Source organism: Oculina patagonica, chromosome 9 (assembly GCF_052425735.1).
Source record: "Oculina patagonica isolate OP01 chromosome 9, crgOcupat, whole genome shotgun sequence".
NCBI lineage: Eukaryota > Metazoa > Cnidaria > Anthozoa > Scleractinia > Oculinidae > Oculina > Oculina patagonica.
In genome coordinates, this window is record NC_135766.1 from 18,720,060 (window position 1) to 18,732,624 (window position 12,565).

Here is a 12,565-nt window from a genome sequence, read left to right on the forward strand (position 1 = left end):
GGGTGCAATAGTTTCTGTGACCAAGCACAAAACATCTGCGAGCTTTTGCAGCTCAAACCGTCACTGAGAACCAAACCGCTACATTTTTTTTTACTTTGCCGGTGGAAACCCAGAGCCTGTGGTAACCTGGAGCAAAGAGTAAAGGATCTCTTGGAGGTGAAAGTGTGTCTGCAGGTGATAGCAAACTTAAAATACCGAAGTGATCTTACAACGGCACTAAAAAGTATATTTGTACGACAATAACTGTTTTGGGACAAGATCGGAAAACGACGCATAATCTATTCATCGAAGGTCGGCCACTGTTACTTTGGTCATGACTTTTTAAAGTTCTGTCAAAACGAATATACGCTTTGTTTTTTATTCTCCTGATGTATAGTTTCAACAACGAGGTGTGTAGATACAACTTTGTGAGTTTTGCACACCACACTTGATCGCTTTCGCGTAACTGTCCTGGAAATATTCAGTTACACATGCCTTCTTCTGAGTAGATTACTTTGCGTACTTAAGTTAATTTTTTTATGCTGCACTGTACTCGAAGTTTTTTTTTTTTCTGGGCGCAAATCAAATGGTTGTTGTTGTTGCTCGTATGAGATAGAAACGCGTAAAAGGATGATATCTCAAGACGGATTATTGAGAAATTAAAATACAGCGAAGTCCCCATTTATCGAACCTCCAAGGGAAAAGAAAACGAAATTCGGTTCGAGAAATAAGCGGTTAAATTGGTGTTCGACTGGCTCAAGCAAATCTAAGGGAGACGTTTTTATCGTTTCAGTTATCGAGATGTTCAAAATATCGAGTGTTCGTGAAATAAGGATTCCACTGTATCGAACTGTTTACTTGCTGTTGTGTAGCTTACAGATGGAGATGTAAGTTCTGGCTGAAAGAAACGAGACAAAATCTTTACCCAGGATCGTGTTGGGTAAAGGCGACGGATCGTTTACGCTGTCTCTTTATCAAGCTTTTTATCTCCAACATTCTGCCGGCGATATATTTACTCCTTTGACGGAGGTGACCAAGTTGTGGGAAAACTTAACTGCACTCAAATTACGTTTTTAATTTTTAATAGCATTACCTTACTTTACAATCTAGTTCATGCCTTCTAGTAAGCTGTTTTCTAACAACCAAGTTTTACTTTTGGTGCTTATATGTGTTTTCTCCTTACAAATCATTTTTGCAATCATTTCCCTGGATACGAATTAAGTTAACCAACTAAATAAAGATACATAAATCAAAACCTTTGCATTCCTATTATAATTTTCAAGACCTGCAAGACCTTGGATCAATATTTTCCCAGTACGGAACCTCGGGCTTGGTTAATATGATGTAGAAGAAATTAACCCTCCAAAGCTGATTTAAAACAAGATACAGCCTTTTTATAAGAACGTTGAGGCTAAGAATAGTCAAAATCTTAGAACATGGTGATGACAAACCAAAGGGTGAAGTTTTAGTTCAATTTTGTACGAATAAATGAACATTCATATTAAATCAAAATTGGAAACCATCCTTGTGACATGAACATGTATGTGTAAAATCTGAATACGTTATTGAATGATTTAGTGTAGTACCACTTTAAATTGAAACTTGGCAAAGGATCGTTTTAACAATAATTATTGTCAACTAATGTCAAGCTCAAATTGTCGAAATGCTTAGAATGTTAGGCTGTACCCCAAGTTCTAATGGCGTTTTTAGGGCTTCTTTAATATTAAAAATTCATAAAAAATTAATGGAGCAAGAAAAGAAAAATCTGAGACACCGTTTTTTAGAGCAATATATGTATATCAAATTCCACATAAAAGTTTAGGCTCTCATGTAAATGTGTTCTCAAATAAACCTAAAGTTGCGCAACATCATAATTGTAAACAAAATGCTGACGTTGCTTATTATGGGCTATATGATGCAAACAAAATCCCTCATTAGAATCTTTATTCAATAAGCTTTCAGAAAATATATACTTTATTGGGGTTACCATTGATGGTTTGCACACAATTTGACTTAGAACGAAAACGCCAATTTTCCTTCCGTGATACCTTAACGCTGTTAATCAGCATTTACTTCTATTTTATTTTCAAAGCAAGTTAAGAGTCGTAATTTGGAACGCAACTTTCTTTAAGATGTAGCTTGCAGTTGATCAGTACTCAACGAATCCACAGATTTAGTGAGTAGGACTGGGATGCCAGAGCGCTTCCTGTTCTGGCTTCGTAACCAAAGTCATATTCGGTTTGTACTCCAGTGTGTACTTCAACAAAAGAAGCATCATTGGCTTCTGTTATTCCAATCCCGTGATCAGCACGTTCACACCCACTTCCTCCTCCTCCAATCATCATCACTGATCCATCACCAGTATCCCAGTGACACCAGAAGCCGATCTTGTCGGCGCTTTGGATGTTTGCACTGCACTCAGCCTGTTGGAACCCGTCTGTTGACTTGTACTGACCGCCATATTGAACCGTGCAGCTTCCCAGACACTTGTCACTGGCCCATACTGTACCATTTCTAAAGTCGCCATAACTTGTGATTTTAGATCGGAATGTTTGTCCAGCCAAACAGTTACCTGTGGTCTGTAACAAAGGAGTGTGGCTGGGGTCATCACTGCGCGTGATCTTAAACTCTCTGCCGCTGGCCAACCAAAAGGCTGGTGAGATCATGTCAGCGTTCGTTGAAGGACTGTTTGTTAATCCAATGGCAACCTGTTGGTCATACCACCAGCTACCATCGTCCAGCATCCAATTTTTGTTGTCGTTGTTTGAGAATCGGGCGATTAGTGTCCATCCTTTACGATCAGCTGTAATAACACAGTACACCTGATAACAAAGTAAAGTTGTTATACATAGTGACAATACTAACAATTCTCTGGTATGCAGAGACTATCAATCAAAGATTGTCAGACGCATTTTAACTCAATCCATTCACTCTTAACATTAGTTATTTTTTGAAAGGATATTGCGTCTCACTGGAGAAAAGTAATTATATGTTACATTTTTTTACTGAATACTTAAAGACAACCTTGCCTCGTCTAACGGATAAAGCATCGCGTTTTCTTTAAAGGAAACTATCTAAGAAGATGAAGATTGAAAAATAACCGTTTTTATTGTAAAACAAGAGGCTAGGGGTCCAAATTAAACACAAACCTCGAGCGACAGCTCTTCTTAACATTTAGGTTAAGTGACATTTCAAAACTGACTGTTTAACATGTAACAGTTTTAATTACGAAAAAAGTTTCGGTAGAAAGGTAGATTTAAAAAAAAAAAAAGCATATTTGTAATCGTAAAGCTAGTGCAATGGGTTATCTGCACCCGCTCTTGGCCAGAAACCCAAAAGGGTTGAAAAGTGTAACTCCCTATGATTCGCACTGTACAAAGCGTTGGCACATCAGGAGAAAAACTTAGCCAATCCAAATTGCAATATTTCGATTAAATTCACAGCGAGCGCTAGCTCGCGCTCGATGGCGTAATCTTGTTTTTGAACAAGCTTGGTAACTTACAGCAAAACCGAAAATGTTGTTGCGTGTGTCATTACGTGTGTAAAGCAATTGAATTTTACCAGAATACCTAAAATAATATTTCTGAGTTTCTAAAATACTACATTTTCCCGGGGGAGCATTCCCCCGGACCCCTCTACTTTGCCATGGGCGCCTGACTTTGCTTTGCACAAACATGATTAACTCAAAACCACCAACTATTAGTAAAAAATGGGGGATTATAAAACTGACATGATTCAAACTTTCGATCTCGAAACGTTTTTGGAGATTCTGACTGAAGTGGTCAGCCAATGTTCCCTATGTACCTATCTACATTACTGATTTTTGTTGGGGGGGGGGGGCACTAGGTTTTTCTGTGCCACTCCAGGGGTGGGCCACACCAATTTTTTCAAATAATTCGGAGGTGGGCCACTAAAATTCAGTACTTAAAAAGAAAAAAAAATTAGTAGCCAACCCCCCCCCCCCCCCACACACACACACACACACACACACACACACACACACCTGTACTTTATGACCGGTCCCTTAGGGGCGTGAAAAGTACTATTCCAGGGCGTGAAAGGCTAATGAAGTTATTGTCCAAGGTCCCCTATTGATTCCAGCCTCGTTGCTGAATGGGCTTAGTTGGCTAAATAAAGTTACTTACTTACTTACTTACTTACTTACTTACTTACTTACTTACTTACTTACTTACTTACTTACTTACTTACTTACTTACTTACTTACTTACTTACTTACTTACTTACTTACTTACTATCCTTAGAATTCCCTCTATTTGCTTAGCTTGCGTAAGTCAAACTGAGTTGTCGAAACATGAGTACTGGCTATAAGTCGTTTGTGACGGTTGTTCTCTTCGTAATAACTTAGTTCTGCCTGTACGCCTGTAAATACCACGCTAATTGACGATGTGTAATCCCGAAAAGCTCTGGTTTTAAACTATTATGCATTGCGACTGACAAATATCCCCCTCCACGAATATCTTGTACTTTTTTAGCAATTGAAAATGCACCGAATTCCTGCAGAAAACCGTTAAACATTTAGAATTTGACCTTTGGTCCCTGCGTAGTTTTCAAGTTTTTTGAAGTGGGAAAATTGATTGGTTACAGGAAAATCCGTAAACATTCTACTCACATGACTGATATATGGGCACTTTATTTTTTTTTTTTTAAAAGGTAAAATTAGTTTTGAATATATTTGGTGGAGATTGTCATAATCGATAACTTAAACACACAGTAATCTATAATGGCTACTTCACATAACAGGTTCTATATTGCCAACACACTCACCGTATATGTGATGGATCTTGTGATTAGTTCGTAGCTTCCCCGGTTTTTTGCGGAAGATTTAGCAATAACCTCTTCGCAGGGGCTTACTAGAGGTAAGAGAGACGAAAAATGATCCGGATTAAAACACCGTTGCTCCATCAACAGGAGCAGGTCGGGGGTTAGACTTGCTCAAAGTCGCTCGTTAGATTCGCAGGAGACCGCTGGATACGGAAACGGAAGGCGCGCGCGGGCATGAGAAACAAAATGGCGGAGGATCGTGGAGGAACAAGCGACTTGTCTCACCTGCAGCGCGCCAATTCTGAAATGTGGCGTCACCGGTGGATTTTTCCACCGGTGACGCCATCGAGTTTATGTCAATCATACTGTATTGCGCGCGAACTTACTGAGCGCGCTGTGCCCGCCAACTTAGCGCGCGCTGCTCGCGAGACAAGCTTGCGTTTAACTTTTTACCTCTTGAGCAGACTTGTTTCCTTCTCACATCGGCAGTTTAAACCAGTTTTGGAACAAACATCACAAATGTCTTCTTTTGTGCCTGTACCTTTTAAATCTTCAGAAATGAGAGAGCCATCAAGGGCCTTGAGTATGATTTCCCACGAAAAAGGGAAGAAAATCGCAATTTTAACAGAGCGCGCGTCAGCTGCACACGGCGCACGAAACTGACGTCAACACGATAAAAGAAACCAACTGAATGCAGACGAAATGATGCAATATTTTCGCGGCAAAAAACGTCAGCTAGAATCGATTTCCTGCAAGTGACACAAGTCGCTCGTTCCGAGCCATTCCTCTGCAAGTGTCATTTGTTTTCCTTTGCGTACGCGTTCACAGAAATGAATCCCGCGCGATTTCAAAGGTTATTATACTCAAGTGGTCTTACGCGCTTGATTTCAAAGCAATTTTATTTAAGTAACTATAGATGCAAAGAAAAAACGAGCGACTTGGGGCAAGTCTAGTCGGGGGTCATAACAGTTGCGATTCGTGGCAAAGTATCTGTGAAGGATACTGAATTGAAACCAATGTTAAGCCACGCATATTACACAAGCTGCTGGAAATCAGAGAATTAACTCATCAATATCCTTCTGAGAATAAGCTAGCTTGGATGTAAGACGCCTTTCTCTGGTTGCTTCCTGCCGAGGAAAGACGTCTGAACCAAACGGCCACAAATGCCGTCAGGTAAATAATTGTTTCAAAACCATTTGCATAATTGTGAGTGATTGAGAGTTAATTTTTTTAATGTATGCCGGTTTCATTTTTACCTGCACATGCTTAACAAATATGGAAAGACGGTAGGTTCTGCATTGCATTTCAAATATATTTTCTCTTGCATTGTCAACAAGCACCCCGCTTAAGGACCGTTCATTTTTTCATGGGGTGAGGTGTGGGAGGAGGTGCCGGAATTTGATAGACAGTGTCTGTAACATAATTATCATGACCCTCTCTTCATCTGAAATTTTACCCATTCCCCCCCTTGCTTGTTATCAATAATTTTTGCTATAAACCCCCTCCATTGAAAGCTAAGTAAAGTAAAGTTTAAACTTATCAAGCTTCAGTTAAAGTATATCAGATGAAACTGCGGTTTAAGGTGGCTTAAAAGAGTTTCCTGAATTTTTCAGCACCTCATCTTTGATGAATCAATACTACGACTATTTTTCAGTTGATACAACAGTTTTGCTATAAAACGGATGCCCAATTACTGGTGAACAGGTTATGTTTATTTTCTTGGCATTACAAGTTACCATAGCAACGGTATAACCTGTAAAAACACCTTTACTTTTTGCTTCAAGTGCTTATAACTCAGAAACGAGCTCGGTGACTCCAATTTTTTTATGATGAAATAATGATCAGCATGTTAAGATACAGCTAAGAAGAGAAAAAAGCCATGAGTATAAAATTGAAATCACTTCATTTCCATTAAAAGTGAGCCAAACAATCTACATGCGTATACCGACTACTGAATACCTAATGAATTCACACTTTATCCGTATAAAGCGGGTCAAGTACTTAAGAATGTTATTTTTCGCTCCGTAAGCTTAACCCTATATCATTTTAATCGTTAGCATGGTCTAGTATGTAGATGTAGTGCTGTAAAACATATAGCATGAAGTAGATTAAAATCGAACGCATTTCATGTCAGTTTACTATTAAGACAATTTTTAGTTCCGCAATTCTTTATTCAAGCGATATTTCTCTCACAAACTGATGGCCTCGACAGAATCTTATTTTGGCATAAATTTAAGCAAAAGTGTCGCGATCGTACCACACGGCATAAGCGGCTACTTGGTTCAGCCGTCTTTAATTTCTCGGGAGCGAGAGAGCAGAAAAACTCCGAAGACGTCTAAAATTCAGGCTAAATGTTAGCTTTAATAGGGAAATAAGGGACCAGAGAAGGCGAAACCTTGGTGGGATAGGAAACCATGAGCTCTTGTGATTAGATCTGTTGCTTGACCGATGAGACAGTAGTCCTGGATGTTGCAGCCCTTGGCTTTGTTTGATTTCCATCTACTTACAAAATACCTACAAACGGGATATGGAATATACACAAACCTTTGGTCACAATGACTGTAGTTGCTGTTTCCGCTAGTCCATAGCGATTTGTGGCGCGACAGATGTAATCCCCGTCACTTTTGTACCTGACTGTGTTGATTTCCAAACACCCATTTTCCTGAAAAGCCAATGTTGACTGATCAGCACGTGACCACTGCACATTGGGAAGAGGGGAGCCGGCAGCTTCACAGCAGAGGCTTGAGGTAGATCCTTCGTCAACAAAGACCCGCGAGGGAGGTTTGTTGGTAATTACCGGTGGCTCTTAAGAAAGAAACATCATTATTTACAATATGTAAATAATTGTTATTGTAATTCCATATTACAACATCATTATTTATCAGTATTTAGTAATATTTATTTTTATAATACACGACCCCACAAGCTTTGTGCCTAAAACCCTTATCGTGTTTAAATAAAGGATATGATGATGATGATGATGATGATGATGCAAGTTCATAATTGTGACTTATGAGTTAACCGGTGGCAGGAACATTTACTAATGAAAAGAAAAGTCTTATGAGGAGGAAGCTATTAAGTTCTATCATTGTGGGATGCGTTCCTATAGCTTATAGCCTTTATTGACTATCCTAATTATTAAGATCGATGTATACGTTTATTTTTGTTATTATTATTTTTGTTTCTGCCATTGTATCTGTGAAATAAAATTGATTGAAAAAAGAAAAGATAAAATACCCATGAAAGAAGAGAATAAAACTTCCATTAACTAGATAAGTATCTCTAAATATAAAACACAGCGAATAATTAGATTGATGGCATTATATACCTTTGAGTTGCAAGCTGCTGATGGCCCTTAAAATTCCATGACCTGTGTATACCGTGCACATGTATGATCCAAAATGAGACCTTTGTACATTGTTGATTCGCAGGACACCAACTTTCGAAGAAGTATCTGTCAACGAGGCACCTCCAAGCTTACTCCACGTGATCCTTTTAGATGTTTGACCATCAACCCAGCAGTAAAATGTGGCCTCTTTGTTGATGAAGACATCCAAGGACGATGGGAATACCTTGATCTTTGGGGGAATGATGCATTCGCCTTTCGGTCCCTGTGACCCTATCGAGCCTTTGTAACCTTTGTTTCCCTTTAAACCAATAGAACCTTTTACTCCTTTACGGCCCATCGGTCCAACATCTCCTTTTTTGCCAGGGTAGCCAATGGTTCCTTTCTCGCCCATTTCACCCTTAATTCCCTTCGACCCTTGAGGTCCTTGACTCCCGGCAGGGCCTTGAGCTCCTGTAGGACCCAAAGGTCCTTGTGGGCCTGTTATTCCAGGGGCTCCTTTATTTCCCTTGTATCCAGGATACCCAGGAGCTCCACGGTCTCCCGGGGGTCCTGGCGATCCTTTTATTCCTGGACGGCCCATCAGTCCAACATCTCCTTTTTTGCCAGGGGAGCCAACGGATCCTTCCTCGCCCATTTCACCCTTAATTCCCTGTGGTCCTTGTGGTCCTTGCCGTCCCGTTGGGCCTTGAGCTCCTGTAGGACCCAAAGGCCCTTGTGGGCCTTGTTTCCCAGGGGCTCCTTTTTCTCCTTTGAATCCAGGATACCCATGCATTCCTTTGTCTCCCGGGGGTCCTGGCGGACCAACTTTGCAAATCTTGCCTGGTGGGGTGCATACTTTGTTGATTTCAGTATGAATTTGCTGAAGAGATATTTTTGGAGAATTTTGAGTCTGGGCAGCAGCTTCTCGTCTATTTTTGTGATGACGGGCTTTCACGACATTTTCAGCATATTCAGCGTCTACATAATGATAGAAGTTACAGTCAGTTAGTGATATTATCAAGACACTCATTCTGCACCTTACTACCCGGAAGTTTAAATGAGCTAGGCAACCTAAATAAACGGCACGCAATGCATGCAGAAGCGATTACCTTTCCCAAGTCGGTCATAAAAAAATCACGAAATTTGTCAATAAAAAATGTAAATAAAAGTAGCTGACAACTTTTGTGTTGAATGATTGTTCAACCAAAAGTTGGGATATCCTGAAGCGTGACATCGATATACGATACTTCTTGCGAGCGACATGCAAGGTCAACAGCTGTCTTTTTCGTTTATATTTTGTATCAGCCCTTTCTAACTTTCCAGGAGTATTTTGCTTCGTGTTCTTCGCGGCGGTTTCTTGTCAAATTAATCTCTGTTCGCATTACATTTCTTCCTGTAGCTAGTTCCTAGTCCCATGCGGTTCTATTAATCGGTCGAGCCCAACAGAATGCAGTACAGAACTACAGAACCAACGATGCCTTACGTCATTAAACGATCGTCGTCGCTTAAGCATCCATTTCAAGTATTTTAGCAATATTTCTGGCCTATTTTGTTCTAAACGGATAAATTAAAGTAAATCGCCATTAACTGATGAGCCATGTCGCTCTTCCGATCGGGGATTGCGTACGTACTTTTAGTAGGGGAAGGGAGGAATGGGGAGATGGTGGGGTAGCGTGGGATGTCCAAACTCCTTGCCTCAAAATAATAATGCAGCTTCTTGTTGATGACTGCGAATTAAGAAACTTGCCAGTCGATGCCTTTGACGTAAAATTTGCTCTTAACTCTTATAGGATTTATATTCATCTATAAAAACGTCTCGCATAAACTTCAAGCTCTGATTTGAACTGTTTCAAAACGGTGATTTCACAGATTAACAAGTAATTTAATTAACCGAATAATATTTTCTCGACATTATGTCGTTATGTTATGTTTATTATGTTTGTTGAGTGTCCCTCTGTGGTTATTGGAGGTAATGGCTCGCAGCTTTTCAATTGTGTCAATCAAACAAAGTTATCTCCATGTTAATGGTACTTTCGACGAGAAAATGCGCAAACCTTGTTTTGATCCTTTCAGAACTCTCAAGCCAAAAGTTTTTCAAGGTCATACGGAAATTGCGGTACAGGATGTTTCGTTTCAGTAATACCTGATCAGTAAAGTTATAAGCACACTTCCTGTAATTCGAACAGTAATGTTTATCTTATTACTGTACCCAGTATCCCCAAAATTTCCCCTCAAAATCATGCAAAATACCACATTTGGAATAACACAGTATACGTTATACCCATGAAAGCCCCAATTTTAGGTTAAAATACAGTATACCCAGTTTAAAATGCCCCTGTATACCGTATACCTAAAAACCCTGACCGAACCTGTTTTTTAGTGGTAATTTGTTTCAGAGTAAGAAATGATATTCTTGTATAAAAACTAATGCGGAAATTAGCGCGGAGCTTTTGTTGTCTTTCTGACGATCCGACAGATGGCGTTTCCTTGAACACAAAACAATTACCGAAAAAAACTTCTGAAGGCCTGATCAACTAATTCTCAAAACGCGCTAATCATATAAAATTGTCTTCTACTTACTCTCTGGCGTTTCCATTTCGTCTTTGTTATCTGTTGTCTGCGGTGATCGTATCTCGATGCGCCTTTCGACATTCGTAATGCGCAATTCATTCGTCTCCGTTTTCCTGTTTATCGATTCCATCCTCAGAAACAGCGCCACAATCAACAACATGGAAATAAAGGACAGAACCGAATAACGTTTGTGAAGAACGTCGCCACATTTGGCGGAAGATTTCTTGTTTGTGTCCATGATGGATTCAAGTTAACAAACAGTTGTTAAATGAAGCTCGACTGCCGTGCTAACTGTTTGATTTTCCTTCAGCAGTTTCATGTTCCTGTCATACGGGACATGCCAAGACATAACTGTAAAGCGCTGGAAACCGTTATTAATTGATCTGTCATCGTTTGAATGAAACTCAGTTGAACCTTTTAACACCAAAATTGATGAATTGAACAGTTGTGTATTGTAACGTCATCAGAGTTTTTTAATATTGTTTTTCATTTTTTTTTTTTCGAGCGCAGCCGGACGGTATCCTAACAATCCTACATGGTTAAAGAATTCTTAGTTTATGATATAGTGTTGAGACTCCTTGTATTATTAAGAGTGATAAACCATCATATGTTTTATACCCTTGTATACTTCCCCCACCTCTCCTTTTCCACTTTGAGATGGCGACGAGACCCAACGACTCGCTGGAAATCACAGAATCCGTCACTGGAATTTTGTTCATTTTCCCGTTTTTTTTGGTGCGCGAGGGTTCTTTGTATTCATGTGAGTTTGACAAAGACAGCTTGCTTTGTTACTCTTAACTTATTATAACAAACACAAAACTCTAAAAAAACTGTAAAAGCGTCTCAACTGTTAGAGCTTCCTGTCTTTTTTTTTTGTCTTTTCTTTTTGGAGCTTCCTGTCTTAGTAAGCTCAAGGCTATCACTTACTTTCACTTCAGACAGGACATTCTAATCTCAAGCTAATTTACAGTACAACTGACGTTGTAAATGAGTCTTGTGTGCCGTGACAACAGAGGGTGTAAAGTAGGGAATGCAAACGTTATTTTATTAAAGAAAAAGCCTAGAGAAGCATATTTACAAACTCTCTCATCGCTGACTCATAGTGTTTAGATCAAAGGTGAAGTAAGTTGATATAACAGCGTTCCTATGAGAGAACCAGACAGGGATTGAAAAAGCTCAAATCACCAAGTTCGCTCACTGACATGACCTTGGTGTTTGTTTTCTCCATATCTGTAACAAAGTAATACGAACTAACAAAGTATCTTGCAACAATTAGTCGCTTAATTGTAGACTTCGCGATTTTTCCCGTTTTTTTTTTTCTAGAAAGCGCGCATTTAGAGTATTCATTTTTCTATACCGTTGATTGGTCAATTGTAACTGTTGAAAATGTCGTACGGATACTAGCGTATGAAGAAAATAGAGGTTTATGCGTTTAAAAGCGAGTTGTTGTATATTGTGTTCGGCTTTTACGGTCTTGTTTTCGTTGTTTTAACTCACGTAAATCTTCGCCTACATTTAAATAAAAGACATAACTGTAAAGCGTCAGAAACAGTTATTAATTCATCTGTCATCGTTTGGAAAAAAACTTGAACCTTTCATTGGCAAGGATAATAAATCTTGTTTTTCCTAACACGCGTATTGTTTTGTCATTATTCTTAGAATGCGATCAAGTAGGCGGTCTTCTCAGATCCCTTGCAGGGGTTATTCAAAAATATATACCGAGACATTGATGTTTCAAGTAATTCTAAAACGCTTTGCTCATTTCTGGAATCTATGTTTTGGGATGTTTTGTAAATTGTTGAGTATGTTAAGGAGGAAAGAGTTTTTCTCCAAGAGATAGTGAAATTTAAAGAAATAATAACCTTGAAGATTTAACGTAGTTTTAAAATTAGAATTTGACATTGA

General features: G+C 39.2%; 1 protein-coding gene across 4 annotated transcripts in view; it reads right to left on the bottom strand.

The window, feature by feature from the left end:
- LOC144666335 (uncharacterized) overlaps positions 1-12,565 on the bottom strand; it is an 84,345-nt gene that overhangs the window by 42,425 nt on the left and 29,355 nt on the right. Inside the window, exons 1-5 of one of the 4 annotated variants that reach the window (XM_078527741.1) lie at positions 10,670-10,950; positions 8,090-9,067; positions 7,306-7,566; positions 4,765-4,850; positions 2,136-2,801 (exon numbers count right to left, since the gene is read on the bottom strand). In XM_078527741.1, the coding sequence (XP_078383867.1) occupies positions 2,136-2,801; positions 4,765-4,850; positions 7,306-7,566; positions 8,090-9,067; positions 10,670-10,898 (2,220 nt within the window). In that variant the 5' untranslated portion in view covers positions 10,899-10,950. Of the gene's footprint in view, positions 1-2,135; positions 2,802-4,764; positions 4,851-7,305; positions 7,567-8,089; positions 9,068-10,669; positions 10,951-12,565 lie in introns of those variants that run through there. The other 3 variants (XM_078527743.1, XM_078527742.1, XM_078527744.1) reach the window with 3 other exon arrangements.